This window comes from Oncorhynchus mykiss, chromosome 4 (genome assembly GCF_013265735.2).
Source record: "Oncorhynchus mykiss isolate Arlee chromosome 4, USDA_OmykA_1.1, whole genome shotgun sequence".
Taxonomy (NCBI): Eukaryota; Metazoa; Chordata; class Actinopteri; order Salmoniformes; family Salmonidae; genus Oncorhynchus; species Oncorhynchus mykiss.
In genome coordinates, this window is record NC_048568.1 from 22,180,445 (window position 1) to 22,201,164 (window position 20,720).

Here is a 20,720-nt window from a genome sequence, read left to right on the forward strand (position 1 = left end):
ATGCTTCTCTCTCATGTTATGAATACAAACTATATGCACTATTAGTCCTACCATCACAAAGCAAATCCATCCTGTGTTCTAGACCAGTGGTTCTCAAACTGTGGGGTGGCACGAGGAGTCGGCACGGGGCTCGTTTTTTTTATTTAAGGTACTCAGTCCGGCTTTAAGCTTAGTCTTGAAAGTTGTAATAGTAGAATGCACAAGGTGCAATTTCAAAATTGGGTAGTGCATTATCAGTTCCTCTTGTCATGTCAGTCATTGGATACCTAAGAGAGCTTGTCAGAAATGTCCAGATCAACTAGTCCATGTCAGATAAGGTTTTTAATTTATGTTTTTTAGCCCATAATGTTGTATTTTTTTTGTCACTGAAATATCCCATGAATACACATTAGACATGACACAATGTATAGAATTGGAAGAAAATATGCTTTAAACTTGGGGGGGGGGGGGGGGGGGGGGGGGTACGAGATGTTCCCCAATGCTGGAAGGGGAGGCCCAAGTGAAAAAGTTTGGGAACCCCTGTATAGACCCCCGTTGTGTTCATGAAAACTATGGAGCACAGGTGTTTGCCTTTCATTCTTTGTAATTATTCGTTTTCATCGTATTGAACTAATAGGCTACTGTGTATGTGGTGTGCAGCCTATTGGTAGGCCTACTTTGAAATGTATTCCCACCACAAAACACCCGCGTGCCAATGTGGGCGCATGAATTCCGAGGTTTACCAAACAGGCACGGAAGATAGGGACACCGTGGGCGAGCGAGTGGGTTAGAGAGGCTATTCATTCACCCCTCGCTCCTTGGCCCCGATGTGCCCTTTTCGCTTGCCTCCTTTTATTTGTCCCGTCGGCAGAGCGAGCCGCTCGAATGGGTCCTTTGGAATGGAACGAAAAGAAGAGGCGAATGCAGCTGTGACGTGGGCGTTGTTGTTCCATTCACTGCGCTCGCTATGGCAACGGGGCAGAGGTCAGGGAAAAATGCGCCCTTCTCTTTGGACAGCGTCGCGAGGAGAGAGGCAGCTGGAGGGGCCGTGACAGTTAATATCCCACTGCTCCGAGCGCAAGCCACCATAAATATACACAAAACAATGGTTTTCTCAAAATGTAACCCTATAAAGACATTTTTTTGTATTAATTTCAAGGTCAAAAGATTATGGCCTGGTGAATATGAATATATTTAAACAAAAAAGAATAAACATTCGCACAAATGACATAGGCCTAGGCCATGGCTCTAATGCATGTATGCATCGAGTTTGTGGATGTTTCTCATAAATAGATCAATAATATTCAGAATAAATGACCTCAATCGAATAAATGTTTATTGACTCGTTTTTTCCACTGAAATAGGCCTAAGAGGCTATCCACTCTTTCTCAGTCAACACCAGCTTTTCACTCTGCTCTGTTAGTCTGCAGCGGGACTGCCAGTATTGTTGGGGAGAGTGATAGGGGCTTCTATAGAATCTCCCGTGACCAATGAGCGTGGTGCTGTCAGGGGTAACAACATCTGTCAACTGTTCTTGGCCAATAAAGAGCTGAGCGAGGCGGACCTCAGGTGTGCGCCTCTACGTCCCCTTGGCACCGCGCCCGGGAGATCGAGAGCGAAACCTAGCTAGCTGCCCGGTGGCGGAAAATAGTAACTGTCAAAGGCAGCTCCTTTAACGACAGAGCTATCACTCCGGCTCCGAGAGTTATGGCGACCGCAGCGTCCAACCACTACAGTGTCCTGACTACCGCCAGCAGCGCGCCGCGGCAGCACTCGGAGTCCGGGAGCATGCAGCAGGCAGCGGTGTATAGGGACGCGCACACCCTGCTCCAGAACGACTACACGCTACCGGGCAGCGGTCATCCGCTTAGCCACGCTCACCAGTGGATCACGGCTCTGTCGCACGGGGACGGGGCTCCGTGGCCGTCGAGTCTCCTCGGAGAGCAGGACGTGAAGCCCATTCTGCAAAGCGACCGAGAGGAGCTGCAGAATTCCGCTAGTCTGCAGCAACAGCAGCAGCGACACCCTCACCTAGCGCACCAGGCACATCACGACGCCAGGGCATGGCGAACAAGCACGGCCTCTACGCACATTCCCGGTATGGCTACATCTGATGGCCAGAGCCTGGTGTACTCCCAGTCTGGGTTCGGCCTGGGAGGACCAGAGCAGATGCACCACCACTCTCTGCAGGAGGAAGACCACCACAGCCACAGCCCACATTTGAGCGAGCATGGAGGCGGGGTACAGTCGTCCCTCTCTCACCACCAGCAAGGGGGACACCCGGAAAACTCGGACGAGGACACGCCGACCTCGGACGACCTGGAGCAGTTTGCCAAGCAGTTCAAGCAGCGGCGCATCAAACTGGGCTTTACCCAAGCTGACGTGGGGCTGGCGCTGGGGACCCTTTATGGAAATGTATTTTCTCAAACCACTATCTGCAGATTCGAGGCGCTTCAACTGAGCTTCAAAAACATGTGTAAACTCAAACCACTGCTTAACAAATGGCTGGAGGAGGCGGATTCCACCTCGGGGAGCCCCACCAGCCTGGATAAGATCGCGGCGCAGGGGAGGAAGAGAAAAAAAAGGACCTCCATCGAGGTGGGCATAAAGGGGGCTTTGGAGAGCCATTTTCTCAAAAGTCCCAAACCAGGCGGCGCGGAGATCACCTCCATAGCGGACAGCCTGCAGCTGGAGAAGGAGGTGGTGAGGGTTTGGTTTTGTAACAGGCGGCAGAAGGAGAAGAGGATGACGCCCATTGGAGGACAGTTACCGGGAACGGAGGACATGTATGGGGACACACCACCTCACCACGGCGCTCAAACCCCGGTACAATGACCTTAAACCCGTTATAACACATGGACCCCTAAAGGATATGAATGCCCCCCTGTGTTTTTCTGTGCCGGACCAGTTAGCATTGGACCGTAGCCAGCCCAGTGCTAATGTTGGACCTATATGGAACACAGTGGGGATACCGAGTGTTAGAACTCGAGCACTACACCCCAGACACACAGAAATCGAGAGCTATGGGGAGTTTTCATGCAGTGGAGATGTGACACGCAATTTCTGGCTACATGGACCGTGGTTGGTGTGTGCTAACCAAAAAAGGTTCAATATCATTGACATCAAATCGATTTTATAGTCAAGGCGCCAATATGTCATAATGTGTAAAAATAAAGACAGTATAGGCTGTGTGCACGAACCTACCCACGGGAAACAAGCATAGAAGTCGCAGCCGACAGTCGGTAAATAAACGCCATCTTTCCCTAATAACAAAAGCAACAGGGGTTTAACACGGTCGAAGCTCAATACACCTGCTGCACCATTAAATAAAAGCCAATACTATCACCAGCATATTATTATTAGGCCTATTGTTATTATCATGGTAGGTATTATTGTAATAAACATTATTAGTCATGTTTCTATGACAAAGGCAAAGCATAGGCCTATAGGCAATAGGCTAATGTTTATTTACATAGAACAGGGTCATAACGTATGCCTGCATGGACACATGGGGACATGGAATATATTGACATGTATTTTGAGAAATATTGAATCAAGTTCATTTCAATTCAACATGTCATGATTAGTTTCAGTTTAACTAACTATATTTGAATTGCAGTTTGTTAATTACCATACAATAGTAAACACAGCATATCCTGTACTGTAGACAACATATTTACCAAGGCACAATATGTCAGTTATAGTCTATAATGTGATCAGATTGTATCCCAATAATAAATACATAAATAAATAAATAAATAATACATAAAATTAAAGTATCCATAATTTGTAATATATCATAAAATAGGCCTACATAATAATAATAATAATAATAATACAGTAATAATAATTGTGTCTTGTGTATACCTTGCGAGACACACACCATGTATGAGGTCAAAATTAATTTAATTTTCTCTTGACACCACATGTCGTGTCCATCATGTGTACATTTCTGCGCGCCTGTTTACAGTAGCCTATGTCTTGTGTTTGTATATTTATTTGTGTTTCCAAAATCCTGTGATCAGAAAGACCGAGAGACTGTAAGGACCATACCATATCACTGAAGCCTGCCCTCTGCCTTCGTTTCGTAAGAAGATAATAACGGAATATATCTGTACCAGCTTTGTCTTCAGTGGCGCCAATTAATCTAGACAATGATTAATTCACCAAGAAGAATTGTTCGTGGGATGTAACTTACATTTGTTTTTGTATCGCTTTGTATGTTTGTTTGTTGAATTTTCTCTTGTCAGACCAGTGCCAAAGCACAAACACGTACGTGCACGTGCTCTTGTGCCGCTCAACTCGTGATATACATGTGACAGCATGCAGGGTTGGGGTCAACTTTGGCAATTCCTGGAGTCAAAATTGGTTCATTATTTCAAGAATTTCGATTTAAAATTGAATGGAATCAGGAGGAGGCTGATTCCAAATTTGAAATGGAATGACAGTAAATATAATTAAATTAATGGGAAATTCTCCACACACTGACATAAATTAGATCATTTGTATAGCTAATATTTGTGAACCAAATTGGTTTGAATAGCATTACATATTTTCGTTATTTACCTCAAAGTATAGGCACAACATCAACTTATATTATGTAGACTAAGGCACTTCAGTGAGATAATGTGACAAATAGCTATCAATATCACTTATACTCACCTGGCCTAGTGGCACTGATATACAAAACAACTATTTCATTCATCATTGCATGGAAAATGTAGCCTATAGGCTTAGCCTATTTATTGACACCTGACTCATCTAACGCCTATACGTATGAATTGTAAGCTTAATTGAAAAGGCTCCCTGGGAAAATTCAAATTGATTAGTCCTGCACATTCAATACATTTAAGAATAGCTTAAATTAAATTGGTTTGAATTGTTTTTCCTGTCATTCAAATGTAAATGTAAATTATTATTTTTCTTGACCATTCAAATTCAAACTCAAAATGCTGTATTGGATTTGAGTTTATCTAAGCATTCTAAATTGACTCCAACCCTATGACTGATCAAATGAATGGGGAAAAGAAATCAATAATTGCACAATTTCTATATTATGTTTTTTTTGTCATTAAAATGTATTTGTTTTTTTTTTTATAATCCTTTTGTATTCTTCTCATATTCTTTTAGCTTGACGAATGGATCCCTACTGTCACGCACAACGCTGTACCAATAGTCTTGGCCGCGCGAGCCTGCATTACAATTATGGATTTTATAAATCTGTCTAGGTTGCACAAAATGTCCTTGAGCGGTTTCCGATAACTGTATATTATCACTGATTTGCACACATTGTCTTGTGAAAATAAATCGTGTCATTACAGAAGTAGCCAGTCAATAACATGTAGGCCTATACTAAGAATAACATTGTTTTTTTAACGTAATTTCTGTCTCCACAATTCCAGTCACCGTTTTCCTCATGTTGCACAGATGTAGGCCTACACATTAAACAATTGCGACAATTATAAAAACAATTCGATTTTCGACGAAACATTGGTCTTTATGTAAAATAGATTATTAAAATATATTTTTTAAATATCCAAATAGCTTACCTGAAATGTTATTAGATTTCAGAAAAACAATATGCTATTACATAATGTAGACAAAGGAACCAAACTTTTGTGACCAGTGCTCAACAGACGGTCGGATAGCCTACACACATGTTAGAACGTAAATCCCTATTATTCTCACATTCAGCCGATAAAAATGGCATACTCGACAACCAATACATTAATGCGTTATTGAATGCTGTAGTTGGTAAGGTATCACTTTCTGTAACTTTTACTTTCAAGAAGACTTGCCTGGTCAAATAAAGGTAAAATAAATACAGACTACTACATTTTGGGGGAAAAGTATAAATAAATTATAAGTGACTATATACAAGTTTACTCTGACCGTCGGTGGGATTTCCCCAGTAACATTTTAATATTTGAGCTTATACATTAAATAGCATTCCACATTTGGAGAAGGCTATATGGTCAGCTTATGCACATATGATTATTTTGTGGTGTGATGTAGGCTAGTTATTAGTTGTAAAGGAGTTTTTCTCGTCGAAAACATTCCTGATTCCTTGACTGCTTTAGGGTGTCCTATCCTTTTACAGTCAATGGTCCTGCTTCCTCTGAGCAAAACACAAGTGGGGTGCTGCTCTGTCACCCTCTGAAGCAGTCTTACAGTGCCATCTAGTGGACTGTACTGTGTGCAGCTCTAGGTTGGGGTTCTAGGTAGCTGCTTTTTTTTTTAAATCACTGAGCAAGTCCATCTCTGTGAGAGATGATGTCACCTTCTGACTCGCCCCTCTTTTTATTTCCTTGTAAAAGTCTGGAGTTCTGCAGTTGAGAGAAAGAGAAAGAGAGAGAGAGCATGCCCTCATAGGATAAGAATATTTTTTATTTATTTTTTATTTAACTAGGCAAGTCAGTTAAGAACAAATTATTATTTACAATGACGGCCTACTCTGGCCAAACCCTGACGACACTGGGCCAATTGTGCACCTCCCTATGGGACTCCCAATCATGGCTGGATGTGATACAGCCTGGAATCGAACCAGACACTATAGTGACGCCTCTTGCACTGAGATGCAGTGCCTTAGACCGCTGCGCCACTCAGGAACCCAATATCCTAGATATTGGCAATAGGAAATGTATGTCCACACATAGCACAATAAATTAACAAATATACAGTTTTTCAAATGTGAAGGATATGGCTCTACTGTTTGTAAGCATGCGTTCACGAGAGAGAGAGAGAGAGAGAGAGAGAGAGGGAGAGAGAGAGAGAGAGAGAGAAAAGAGAAGTGTGCTTGTGTTTGTGTGTGTTTAAAGGAGAGAGACAGAGAGGGAAATAAAACAAAAATAGAGAAAAGAGCATGGGAGTGTGAATGTATTTGTGGGAGAGCAGGAAAATGAAAGAGAGAGAGAGTGTGTGTGTGTGTGTATAAACCCATCTCTCTGGAGGAGCCTGCTGCCTGGATTCTGCATATCAGCAGGCGACCATCTGCCCTGCTCCAGGCCCTCACGCTCCTACAGGCATCCTCTGCATTATTCATATCACACACACACACACACACACACACACACACACACACACACACACGTTCCGCTCCTCCGGCACACACATACACAGAAGCACGTCCGTCCCCCCACACACACACACTCCTAGGCACGTGCCACACACGCACACACTTGCACACATCACAAACACACTTACACACTCTCAGAGTCCTCTGCCGCTGGCTCCAGCACTGTAGTATGCCATCTAACTCACCAGGGCTTTATAGTAATAGGGGTTCTGCCCCAATGCCATTGTCTGAACTGGCTTTCCCATTCCAAAAGTGAGGCGGGACATGAGAGTACCCACCATCTATGTGGAGAGACCCTCAATGGATTTCAACACAATATGGCTACGGACTGAAAATGAGCCCAAATCCTCCAAATCTTATTTTCCAGCGCTTATTCTTTGGCTTTCTTTTTTTGTTTGTCTGTCTCTCTGTCTATTTTCCATTATCCCCTGCTCTGTCTTTCCATTATCCCCTGCTCTGTCTTTCCATTATCCCCTGCTCTGTCTTTACCCTCTCTCTTGCACCCGCCATCCCTCACACACACAAACAGACACAAACAAAAGGGCAAAGAGGCTAATCCTCTCTTATTGTTCGGTTGGCTTAGTATTGTCTTAGCACACTGAGAGGGACAGAGACAGATGTGTGTGTGGATGATAGCACACATTGATAGACTCAAAGTATAAAACTGTAAGTGATGATAAGATATGTCTACGGGACCTATGGAGCTGTACGATGTTGATCCCTAGATGCTGATTGAGAGATACAGAGATACAGAGAGCGAGAGAGAGAGAGAGAGAGATTGAGAGAGAGAGATTGACAGAGAGACAGAGACAGAGAGAGAAAGAGAGAGACAGAGACACACAGAGAGATACAGAGACAGAGAGACAGAGAGAGAGACTGACAGAGAGACAGAGAGAGAGACTGAGAGAGACAGAGAGAGATTGACAGAGAGACAGAGAGAGAGATTGACAGAGAGAGAGAGAGAGACAGATACAGAGAGACAGATAGACAAAGACAGAAATACAAAGACAGAGAGAGATAGAGAGCGAGATACAGAGAGATTGGCAGAGATACAGAGACAGAGAGACAGATAACGAAAGTCAGACAGTACAGTACCGATATACACTCAGGGAGAGTAAGCAATCCTATATATGATGTCACACAGAGGTAAAACACAATAAAAACAAAAACAGGGTCAAATTATCACAGCTATTTTTTATGAAATATTATGAATAACAGATTTTCACACAGCCATCCACCTCTAGTTATCATACGCTCATAGGAAGTTATCTATTATGTTACAGACTTTTCATTGTAGCTCATGTACATGTTTTGTTTTTATTTCTCGCTCACCTATTACATTACCCAGTATACAGTCTGAGTCCACAAGGGTTTCAGCTAATGATCTATATATACACACTAGAATAGTAAAATACACAAGATGACTGTGTTGACATCACCGTGCCTTCATCTTGGCATTCCCCCACCGTTGTAAAAATATTTTGGGAGCTAGAAATGCATTTCTTAATGTCATTCGTTTTTGCCACATCTATTCTATTACAGGCACCTTAATGCATACTTTTACATTAGATTATGTGAGCTAAACATAAAAATGTTAGATAAAAAAAATACATAAAACATATTCCTTAAATTCTCATTTGTAGAGATTACTAATGTTACTGTCCCCACTACAACATCAAAATACTTAAATACATGCAATTTTGCCCTTCAAACATTTAATTGAAATATTGTAGAATGTAATTAATTCCTATGGAGGACTGCTTCGACTGGGGAGTACCAATATGGCCGACCAGTGTCTTTAAAGCCTCTCAATGGCCAATACATAGCATCAGCAATTCAGGGTTGATATACATCATTGGTTTAAGCACACAACACAGACTGACTATGTAATAGATGGTTGGGTTGTTTAGCAACAAAACCGACGAGGGCACAACTCTGGGGCAAAACAACTGTCAACTCCAAAGGATTATTGACAACATGTAAACTATATTTAGTCTCCAAATGTTTTTTGAAAACATACATTTGCACAAGAAGCACTTGTTGTTTATCAAATATTTTGTTACAATTGTTGGTTAGCTACTTAGCTAAATTTAGCCGTATTAGCTTAGATGTGACATAAGTCAAAACACTTCAAAACAAGACGTGGTATCAAGAACAAGATACAACTATCTGAAACAATGTGCCGAAGATTGCCCACATGGCAGCTTCTTGTTATTGTTGCTACAGTAGGTATCTGACCATTCAGAATCAGGCAACCTGTCTATATGGCTCTTGTGATCTAATAGTACAGATCTCGTCAAGAAAGTGACACAATAGGGCTGAACTCTAACCCCTTACCTTGACTATCTAGAATGGAGAAGGACAAAGTTGCCCATAGACACTGTCAAGGTTGCGTTCCCATCCCTCATGGTTAAGGTTAGAATTGGAGAAGAGGCAAGCTGATCCTAGATCTATGCCTATGGGCAACTTCTACCTTAAGAGTTATCTGTAGGGGCCTTCTGGGCGGCGCAGCGGTCTAAGGCACTGCATCGCAGTGTTGTGGTGTCACCAAAGCCTGGGGTTCGATCCCAGGCTGTGCCGCAACCAGCCGTGACCGGGAGTCCCATACGGGACGGGACGGGGGGCACAGTGTCGTCCGGGTTAGACCGGGGGGCCTTACTTGACTCATTGCGCTCTATTGACTCCTTGTGGTGGGTCGAGCACCTGCAGGGTGATTTTGGTGTTTCCTTCGACTCATTGTTAAGCAAGCAGGTGTTAAGAAGCGCGGCTTGGCAGGTCATGTTTCAGAGGATGCAAGAATAAACCTTCGCCTGTCCTGAGCCCGTTGGGGAGTTGCAGCGATGAGAATTTGGAATCATGGAGAGAAAAAGTTGGTAAATTAAAAAAAAAATTTTTTTTAAAGAGGACACTGGAAAGCTAGCAGTTGAAATAAAAAATGTTTACAGCATTATTTGAGCTTAAAATGTACATTGAGGGGAATTTTGCAAGGGAAAATATTTGTTTAGGGAATTTTCAAAATACGTTCAATATAGTTCATTTCCATGTCGACTATGCCTGGAAATGCCCTTGTCCGGAGCAAATTATTAAAATGTCAAACATTCTAAAGTGGTTAAAATAGTGGTTAAAATAAAAATGCCAATAAATGATATTAATTGAAAAATGATCTGATGTAGTTTCTTTCAATAGCCCTCTGTGACTTTAAATAATATTTGTCTGGGATTCCTAAAACTGTGAACTGTGATTCCTAAAATATGTGTACGGAGATGTGGTGTACTCAGTCAGATTTGTCTAAAATCCTAAATGAATCAGGAATGAGCAGGGTCAGTGATACCCTTAAGGACCCCTTATTCATGTCCTTATTACATGTAGTGCAACAGGACCACTCATAGTCTGTAAAGTTCTCTACAAACAATATCGTTAACTCTGTTAAAGTGTTGAAATATCTTATAGAATAGTTGTGTTTTTATTGGGCATTTTTAAATAAATTATTTTACAAATGTTTGTATTGAGCTTTTATATCTAAAGACAAAAATGTGTCTGTTTTGAGTATCTGTTCTCAACTCAGTCAATGCTTTGTCAACTCCGTCATTGATGGAATCAATATGATTATTTTATCAATATTCTGGAAGAATATTTGTATCATTGTTCTGCAACATATGCTTAAACAATTGATGTATCTGCTGTGCTGGACCTAAAGGATAATATTTGCTTTATAAATGTTGTTTTATGTTCTAAATCTAGAAAAACATGCCAAAATGCTAATGAAATTAGCCAAGCATTTAATAGTGCTATAAAACAAAACAATTTGGAGGTTGGTATTACATATTTGAATAATCTAATGTTAGAATTAAACAATCAAGGCTGTTGAACACTAAAAAGATAGGAGGACCAAGGCACTTTTCATATAATTCATTGAAATACCTTTATTTGTACGGCATGTTTAATGGAAACAAAGATTCAAAACTTAAAAGATACGATAATACAATGTCCTCTTTTGAACAGCATTTTCCAATCAACCCTGATTTGCGGAGGGAGTGGTAACACAATTCATTGGACAACACCCAGTAAGCAATCCTATACACATTAAAAAGATCACCTAGTGTACTATAAATTAGATGGCTCATATTCAAGGTTAGAACCACTTTCTTTTCTAGGGGTTCTGATGCTTCTAGCCTTGATTTGCATTTTGATTGGACTTTTTAATGTGTATAGTATTGCTTACTAGTTGTTGTCCAATGAATTGTGTTACCACTCCCTTTTCAAATCAGGGTTGATTGGAAAATGCTGTTCAAAAAAGGACATTGTATTATCGTATCTTTGTACTCGCTGACGAACGGCTTTGCAGCCGAAACGCGTCAGAGTTTTTAATCTTTGTTTCCATTGAACATGCCATACAAATGAAGGCATTTTAAATAATTATTTGAAGAGTGCCTTGGTCCTCCTTTCTTTTTGATAACCAATTTACCCCTTTTACCAAAGAGCACCTTCTGTCTACAAAATGTACTATTGTGTACCTTAGCAGCGCTTCCCTTCTTTTTTTCTACAAATTAAAACACTTGTCAGACAATAGTTGTAAAAATGAAATGCCTTTTATGATGTCTGACAGAGTTGACATACACTGATCATACAAAACGTTAAGAACCCCTGCTCTTTCCATGATACAGACTGACTCGTGCATCAATCTAAGTCACATTATCAAAAAATCCCCATCAAAATCTGTCAGTTTAAGATAGAGATATCAGGTTTCCTGCCTGGGCTACGTCTCAATCAACCACATCTGCCCATGTCGGCCTTCCGCACCTGCAACTGAAGGTGGCCGAGGTACAGCCATCTTTATCAGATCATGAAACGTCTTAAAAATCGGTCTTCTCACGAAAACCTCTGTAGCGTCCGAATGGTTACAAACTCTTATGACCAATCTATGGAACGGGGAGACTCTCACGAACACGACAGTGTCTCAGTTTTGCTCTAGGACCATCACTCATCTGACTGTAACCCATACAAATGCATGGAAGTATGAAGGTAGTTTTGTTCCTCAAAAAATAAGGGGTTAAATATGTGAAGAAAATAAAGTATATATATTTCCAGAGCTTTCTTATATCTCCTAGATGTAGGACAGACACTTCAAATCCTTATTATTTGTATTTTTTGTCATTTATAAAGGCGTTATTTAATCTGTTTCAATGGGCTATGGTAGAAAGGGCCAAATTTAACATTTTATCAAATAATATTTTTTATAATGATCCATGGTTTGACCATCTTAAAACAATTCCATATGTTAGATTAGTATCCCCAAAAATAATAATTTGCGGGGGGGGATTGGGGACCCACAAGCTGCAGGTGTGTTTGCTACGCCAGTGTACTAGATAAGGGACATAAGCATGCCCCAATGAAACTCACAGGTCATTTGGTGGTTGGGTTTAGACTCAAGCCTAAACCCAACTACCAAAGTTCAGCATTCACCAAACAGTTCAGCATTGTTAGTTCAGCATTCATCAAACATTGAACATGTCACGATTCTGGCAACCATTAAGAGGTTTGCTTCAGGTTGAGATTTAGATTATAACATAGTTCTGACAAACCAATGGCAACCCAGTTCCAGTAGAATAAGAGGACCGCACACAACATAGACATACAATCACACCCCACTCTTTACCATGTTCAAATAGGAGAGAATCTGAACAAAAAAGTAATTGGCAGCAATAGAACAAAAGTACAAAAATATAAGAAAATAAATAGCTACATTACTAATAGTGTCAAATAATGCCTCATTATAACATCACCCCCAAATGTAAACCAACAGAATCAATAAACATGAATACACAAAACAAAAAGAAAACAAATCATTAGAAAACAAATAAATAGAAAATAAATAATGTACATGTAAAATACATAAATAATATGCTTTCACTGGCTTAAAAGGTAAACACCAAGGCCTTACAGTAAATCCATAAGGCTGTGTCTCTCACATGGCTCGTATAAGTGAAGGCAAGAAACATGCAGGCAGGGTATAGGGGCACAGACAGTGACAGACTGATGCATCGTCTACACACAAAGGCTTATGTGTCACTGTGACTCTGTTTTGTAGTAAGATGTGGTCAGGAGAGTAAACTTCTTAATAAGGTTTGCAGAGTATCTCATAACCATTACAATCATCATCTTTTCCATACTAACGTCTACACCTGCCCTGAAGAGAACCCAATACTTCACTACTCATTCATTACTATTCTCTGCTGCGACCGTTAGAACAGATGAGAGTCCTGTCTCTGTGTGTTCTACTGTGGCCATGTATCTGTATCTGTGTCTGTGTCTGTATCCGTATCTCTATGTATATCTGTGTCTATATGTATCTGTGTCCGTGTCTGTATCCGTGTCTGTATCTCTATGTATATCTGTGTCTATATGTGTCTGTATCTCTATGTATATCTGTGTCTATATGTATCTGTGTCCGTGTCTGTATCCGTATCTCTATGTATATCTGTGTCTATATGTGTCTGTGTCTGTATCTGTATCTGTGTCCGTGTCTGTATCCGTGTCTGTATCTCTATGTATATCTGTGTCTATATGTGTCTGTGTCCGTGTCTGTATCCGTGTCTGTATCTCTATGTATATCTGTGTCTATATGTGTCTGTATCTCTATGTATATCTGTGTCTATATGTGTCTGTGTCTGTGTCTGTATCTGTGTCCGTGTCCGTGTCTGTATCCGTGTCTGTATCTCTATGTATATCTGTGTCTATATGTGTCTGTATCTGTGTCCGTGTCCGTATCTCTATGTATATCTGTGTCTATATCTATGTCTGTATGTGTCTGTATCTGTGTCGGTATCTGTATGTGTCTGTATGTGTATCTGCGTCTGTGTGTCTGTACGTGTCTGCATCTGTGTCGGTATCTGTCTGTATGTATATGTGTCTATATCTGTATGTATCTGTGTATGTATCTGTGTCTGTATCTGGCTGTATCTGTATCTGGCTGTATCTGTGTCTGTATCTGGCTGTATCTGTGTCTGTATCTGTATCTGTCTGTATCTGTATCTGTCTGTATCTGTATAGGGTCAGCTGTTAGCACCCAGCATGAATAAATGGTGTACGCCTCAAAATCAACTCACGAGGTACGATGACTCATTGATGCACCATATGGACAGAATTCTACACCCTCTGTTACACGCACACACAGGACCAACAAGCGTCCGCTGAATGACAAACACTTGTAATGTCCACATCTCACCATCATACATCAGCGATGCACTAGAAATAGAAAGATTAGAGTAGACTGTTTCACTATTCCACATACTGTAGCCTACTATTAAATAAGACTGGCAATCAACACTGTGGATTATAGTAGTTGTTTCATGCATAGCATAGAGTGAATTGATGCTATAAGTAACAATGGCCATTCTATTCCTTCTATTTCTAGAATCAATTCATTCTAAAAGGGGAGTAGACACGCCATGTATTTGATGAGAACAGAGAGGCTGGGCAAAGGCCTAATAGTTATTTCAATCTATTGCATCTTTGTGAGCTTTCTCTGGCCTGAGGCACACACACACAGAGACTGCATCACAATAAACATTAAAACAGGGAAGCGTAGAAACGTAGATAACAGATAACCAGCAAGGTAGTGTGATTTTCATTGGCACCTATTAGCCATGCACCTCCAAGTATATCTAGTCTATTTAGTCTATTTCTACATGGTTATTTCATCCGCTCTCAATGGCTGAATGTACATACACACAACTAAAGATCTCAAGTAGCCGCCTCTCCTCCTCTTCTTCATCTGATGTGAAAGAATTGGACAAGTGGAATAAAGTTCCAGTAATCATCTACCATATTGCTTTCACCTATCCAATGTTTTCAGATCTGTGCAGATGAAGGAGAGGAGACGAGGAAAGGAAGACACTTTAGATTATTGAGATGAATCCACTTTAGATTATTGAGATGTCCCCTCAATCCACAGCATCTGAAACTCACCCTCAACATCAATGACCATTCTACAAAGGACTGAGGAAATACTCAATGATGGGTTAAGACCTGACTGCAGATGCAAAGTGTCAGTCATCTGGGTAGAAATAGATGCATTAGAATTCCTAAAACCTAGACCAGCACAAGGGGTTAGTTGAAGGTCACCAGGAAGTTTGGTCATATCAAACAAGCACTGAGAGGTTGTACAGAAGAACCACACAAAGTATTTACATTATAGGACATTGGGATAATATATATAATTTGCAGGCTATCTATACTATTTATACTCATATTGAACTGTACTCATTCACATCTTGCCTGAACAGTTCCCCACATATCATATATAATATCAATATAATGACTCATATTTTGCAAGGATGCAAGTCAGGGGGTCAGTATGTCAAACACACATGGTTGGGGCAATGCAGCTCAATTGGGGAACACAGGTAACACACACACAGTTGCCGTGGTAACTCGACAACAGGAAACTGGGAGACAGGTGTTGACATCACCCAGGTGGAGGAGTTGCTCAGTGATTGCGTCATTAATTCCTGATCTTTCTTTTGCAACTCTTTTCTCCATCCTTCTCTCTTTCCCTTTTATCTCTTCCAGGTTGACATTTTCCTCTCTCTATCCCTCTTGGGCTCTTTCTCTATTGCTATATTACCCTTATTTTCTCTATCTTGTTATTCCTTTATCTCAATATTCAGTCTTTTGTTCCTCTAGCACATTGTGTGTAGAAGCTCTGATACCATCCCTCATTAGCACAGGCAACAACAGCCACTGGCAATAGAAATGCTCCCCAGTAGTTATTCCCTCCTCAACAGGTAGAGGGCACTGTATGGGGGCGGAGTGTGTGTGTCGTGTGTGAGTCATATGGCGGTCAACACTTGAGCTGCTCCATCTCGGAGCACTCCGTGTCCATGTCCGAGTCGTAGAGCGAGTGGCCTGTGCGGTCACTGTCTGGGGAGATTGTGTGTGTGTGTGTGTGTGTGTGAGGAGGACTGGCCTCATCCTGGAAGGTGTCTGTGCGGGAATACAGCCCCAGGTCTTGGAGTTTGGACAGGGAGTCATCGTCCTCTGTGGTGTCATCGTAACAGAAGTCCTCCAGATCAACAAACCACTCGGGCCAGAAGCGCCGGCGGATCCTCTCACAGTACATGGCCAGGTTGATCAGCTCGCCTGGAGGGGACAGGGTGGGTCAAAGGTTAACACAGAGGCAAAGGTCAACAAGATCAGATGAGAATGGGTAAAAACTATTTATTTTAATAATTAAAGATGGAGTCTCTTCTATAGAGTCTGATTTCTCTCAAGGTTTCTTCCTCATCGCTGTAACTAGATAAAAAACAATTTAAAAAACATTTTGCCTGGGATGTTCTTTCTGGGGAGTGATGTTAACCATGACAGGCAATGTGGTTGGTGGTTAGCTCACCTTTGATGAGCTGCTCTGGCCGTGTGCCCGGCAGGGTCCACATAGCAGGGGCTAGATGGCTGAACACAGTGGCATCCACCATGGACAGCTTAGGACCCATCAGGTACTTCTTATCACCTACCCAGAGAAACACATCAAGAATCAGTGAGCAAAAAAGAATGCTGTATGGAAACAAGAGCGATGGGGTAAAATGTGTACCAGAAATTAGTCCATATGGTGTAGTATCCATCTTTCACCAGAAGAGGTCAAAGTTGTACAAGGCTGTTCCATCTAGCACTTGAAACTGGCCATAGTACTATATACCCGACAGAGGAGGCTGGTGGGGGGAGCTTTAGTAGGACAGTCTCATTGTAATGGCTGGAATGGAATACATTGAACAGAGTCAAACCTGTGGTTTCCATATGTTTGATACCATTCCATCTTTACAATGAGCCTGTCCTCCTATAGCTCCTCTCACCAGCCTCCTCTGATACCCAAATAATCTATAAAACAACAAATTAATCTACAGCTGGCTTTAGGCCTGGCCTAGATCTGAAATGAAGCGTGCTTCTAAGACTGCAGATTATACCTTGTGAAATGAGACGGGATGATGATCTTTAGGACTAAGTGTGATCGTAATGATTATCTACAGTGTACTCTACATACCGAGCAGGGTGGCCAGCGTCCGCATGTCTTTCTCCATCAGAGTGTAGACCTCCTCCTTGGTGAACCGTCCAATCCCGTGGCCGTACATCTCTCTCTTCACGATGCCGCCGGTCAGGTGACTCAGGATCCACTTGAGTAGGTCACTCAGCGGCCCACTCACCGCCAGCATCTTCTGGGTCTCCTCCAGGTTGTCCACCCACTGACAGTACGCTATGGTCCTGTCATCACATACAGACCAGCAGAGATTTTCATTTGGCCTACAGCAGGGATCATCATTTTTGAATAAAAATATATTTGAATAAAACATTATCGTTTCAAACCTTGCTTTCATTTGTATACGATCACATACAGTATATCTCTCTATCATGCTTGAGATTTCTGGAACAGATTTCCAAAATTAAAATCACTTGGAGCTGATTTGCTTGTGTTTTTTCAGTTTTTTATGTCCAACAATTATTTTATTTTTTTTAAACATTGTTTTTTTTGGGCTCCGGACTCTTGGAGTGAGGGATAATACAATTGCCAAATTCTCCAGTGGGGGAGCCCTAGACCACAGTATCTCAAATCTATTTGCTGATATAACGTGTGCTCCCGACGGCACAGTTGGTTAGAGCATGCTGCGTGCAACACCAGGGTTTCAGTGTTTCATTCAAGGGACAGATTAGATGTTATGGTTTGTGACACAATCACATTCACCAGTGTATCATATATCCTTTCCCAGTATCTAGTGGATGTCCTTTGGTAGTGTCTGGAAGTGTCTCACCAGTAGAAGTGTTCCTCCACCATCTTCGTGACAGCCCGGGACACAGCCTTCTCCTGGGAACTGAGGTTCTTGTTGAGGCTCACGCCCAGCTTCTCCTCCAGGAAGTCGATGATGAACTCTGTACCAGACACCTGCTCCTGGTTGTACTCTAACCATGGCATCTTCCCCTGGGGAGAAAGCTTCCCATCAAAGTAGTTCTGCAGTAGAGCGAGAGCAAGAGAGAGAGAGAGAAGGAATTTCAATGGTCAATTCCTCTTCAATAGAAAATGACACAACCATTACATCAAAATCACTAATTCAAACACGCACCAACCCAAACATCTCTCTCTCTCTCACACACACACACACACACACCTGGTAGGGCAGGTCTACCATGCGTAGGTAGGTTTCTATCTTGAGGCAGAAGGGGGAGAGGGAAGGGACACCGCTCTTTGGCCTGGAGAACTGGTGGAGGATGATGGCATCTTTAGAGTTCAGCTCCTGTTCTTTCCTATGGACCAGCCAGGACAAGGCAGTGTGAGCTCCACATTCTAATTACTCCTCTTTAGAAATTGTATTCAAAGCAACTTACAGTTAGGGCATAATTATATGCATGAATTGTGTGCGGGAAACAAACCATCAACTCTGATGTAGTATGGCCATCCTCATGTAAGGCAATCCTCATGTATGTCCATCCTTATTTTGGATAAGTGGAAATTAAGTCGCAATTCAATTACACTGTAGACTATTTTACTATCTCTCGATATCTGCATCCCCTGGTAGGCTGTAGTTCACACGCTCATGACACATTCACCTGCAGGCGATTACAGGCTAATGATCAAATTGTAAAAAAAATAATATAGATATATATATATATATATATATATATATATATATATATATATATATATATATATATATATATATATATGTATATATATATATACACACTCTTAGATCTTATGCATCAATCCCATGTGAAATAGTGTGTCACGTTTTACAGCTATCTAGCACAGAGAGCATTGCACAAGACCCAGGCTGAAGCTCGCTTCGGGCAAGGGCGCCATTGCCAACGGGACACTACAATGTCAAAACAATTAGGACACAACCGGATGAAATATTGCAATACATGGCCACTGTAACAGATAATATTACACGTTTGTACTAACCAACGTGGTCAGAAATTAAGTCGCTATGTAAGGAAGTTGTTAACTTCATAAAGGTGCTTAAACGCGAGGGCAACGTCATTGCTGAAATTCCGAGGAGCTGTCCAGTTAGCTGTGGTGTTGAAATGCCCACATGCTAACAACAAAAAAGCGTTTTGATCACAATATCTATAGTGCAAATTGCTTCGGTATAATGACATACAGGAAGAGTAAATTACAGAGTAACTAATTAGAGATCGATGTAGAATGGATCTTCATGACAGTTTTTTTTAAGTATGAAAGAGCACAGGCTGAACAAAAACAAACGCCACGTCATTGCTAAGTAGGCCTTGGGCTATTGTTGCTGCAGGTAACCCGATATGTTTTGTAAGGACAGCAGCGACCAAAGTCAATACATTATTACAGCAACAATCTAGGGATTCTACGGCGAAGCTGCAGTTCATAACAGATCGCCAATTTCTGTTAGCTCTTGTCTATTTGGGCCTGGCTTCTCTCTTAATAATGATCTCACGTGTGAGGTTAGTAAAGGTCATTTTATCACAACCGCAGTGTTTTTCTACTGCAAGAGACAGACAACGAGGAGACATCTTTGCCTTGGGTAAAGCCAGATAACTAATATCACACATGCACTATCATACCATGCCCTTGAAAAATTGTAAATAACTGGAAGACAACCTTTGCAGCAATAAACATTATCTTCTTCTTATTGTAATTACAATGAACAATCGCTAATAACATGCGTCTAATAGGCACATCACTAGAATACGAAGAGCCATAACGCCCGCAAAACGCATTGGTTTATTTTTCCATAACGAGACTGAACATGGAATCTCATTCAAGAGGGCGGTTACATCACATTCACAATCCACCCACTCACGAATCCTTATTATTAACAACCGATTCCGCTCATGCAGCGCTCAACTCGCCCAGATTAAGTAATATCATATATTGAAAATACAACAGTAATATAGACATGCGATGTTCCTAAATAATGCCCAGGCACTACGGCAACCATTCATATTGATATCAATGCCACGAGTAATTGACTGTAGACAAGCGTGTTCTGCATCTACAGTGTTATTGACATGGCTCTGTTTTTTGGTAGGCCTACCTGATGGCGAGCAGCTCGTGCAATAGATAGGCAGCGGTGGCGAGCAGAGCGCCCCCGGCAAGATAAAGCGTTTTCCGCCACCACGAGTCCGACCCAAGGGCCGACATGATCCCGCCGTAGTCCTGCAGAGGGTAGGCGATGATGTACCCATAAAACGAGAGCTGCTCATCGGAGCCGCCCAGGCCGAAGGAGAAGCTCTGGTTCCGGCCAAGATCAACCACACACGAGCGCGTCCAGGCGAACCCGACGCGCCAGTACATTCTCTCGCTCAGTGGCCTCTTTCCGCCTTGCTTTGGCCGGTTTTGGCTTCATCAACGGGGGCTTCATGGGTGCCGAGGGGTCGTCGCGGTGCGGGATGTGACGAGGAAGAAAGTAACGGCCATCTCGCCTGGCGGTTATCCCCGCAGCGGGGTAGGCATCCTCCGCAGCGGATCGCCGCCGCTCTCTCTCTCTGCCGCGGATGAGGAGTGACGTCACGAAGGCTGTACCTTTGTGTACCAGCTCCTAGAGGCGGAGGGCAAAAACATCAATACATACACCATGTTGCTCTAACAACAATGACTGTTTTTGCAATAAGTTGGACAATACTACATTTCCTACCAATGTCAATG

At 41.9% G+C, this 20,720-nt stretch overlaps 2 protein-coding genes across 2 annotated transcripts; one reads left to right on the plus strand and one right to left on the minus strand.

Annotated features, from left to right (window-relative positions):
* Nucleotides 1–1,502: 1,502 nt before the first annotated feature.
* On the plus strand, nt 1,503–5,302 carry pou3f2a (POU class 3 homeobox 2a). Its single transcript, XM_021600628.2, has one exon. It carries the CDS (start codon nt 1,687–1,689, stop codon nt 2,812–2,814), a length of 1,128 nt encoding a protein of 375 aa, XP_021456303.1. The 5' UTR covers nt 1,503–1,686; the 3' UTR covers nt 2,815–5,302.
* An 8,762-nt stretch (nt 5,303–14,064) lies between these two features.
* Nucleotides 14,065–20,586, minus strand: faxca (failed axon connections homolog, metaxin like GST domain containing a). The gene is made up of 6 exons (XM_021600629.2): nt 20,110–20,586; nt 18,208–18,343; nt 17,854–18,050; nt 17,091–17,308; nt 16,446–16,562; nt 14,065–16,195 (listed from the first exon to the last, which is right to left on the minus strand). Exons 1-6 carry the CDS (start codon nt 20,367–20,369, stop codon nt 15,897–15,899), a joined length of 1,227 nt encoding a protein of 408 aa, XP_021456304.1. The 5' UTR covers nt 20,370–20,586; the 3' UTR covers nt 14,065–15,896.
* Nucleotides 20,587–20,720: the final 134 nt, after the last annotated feature.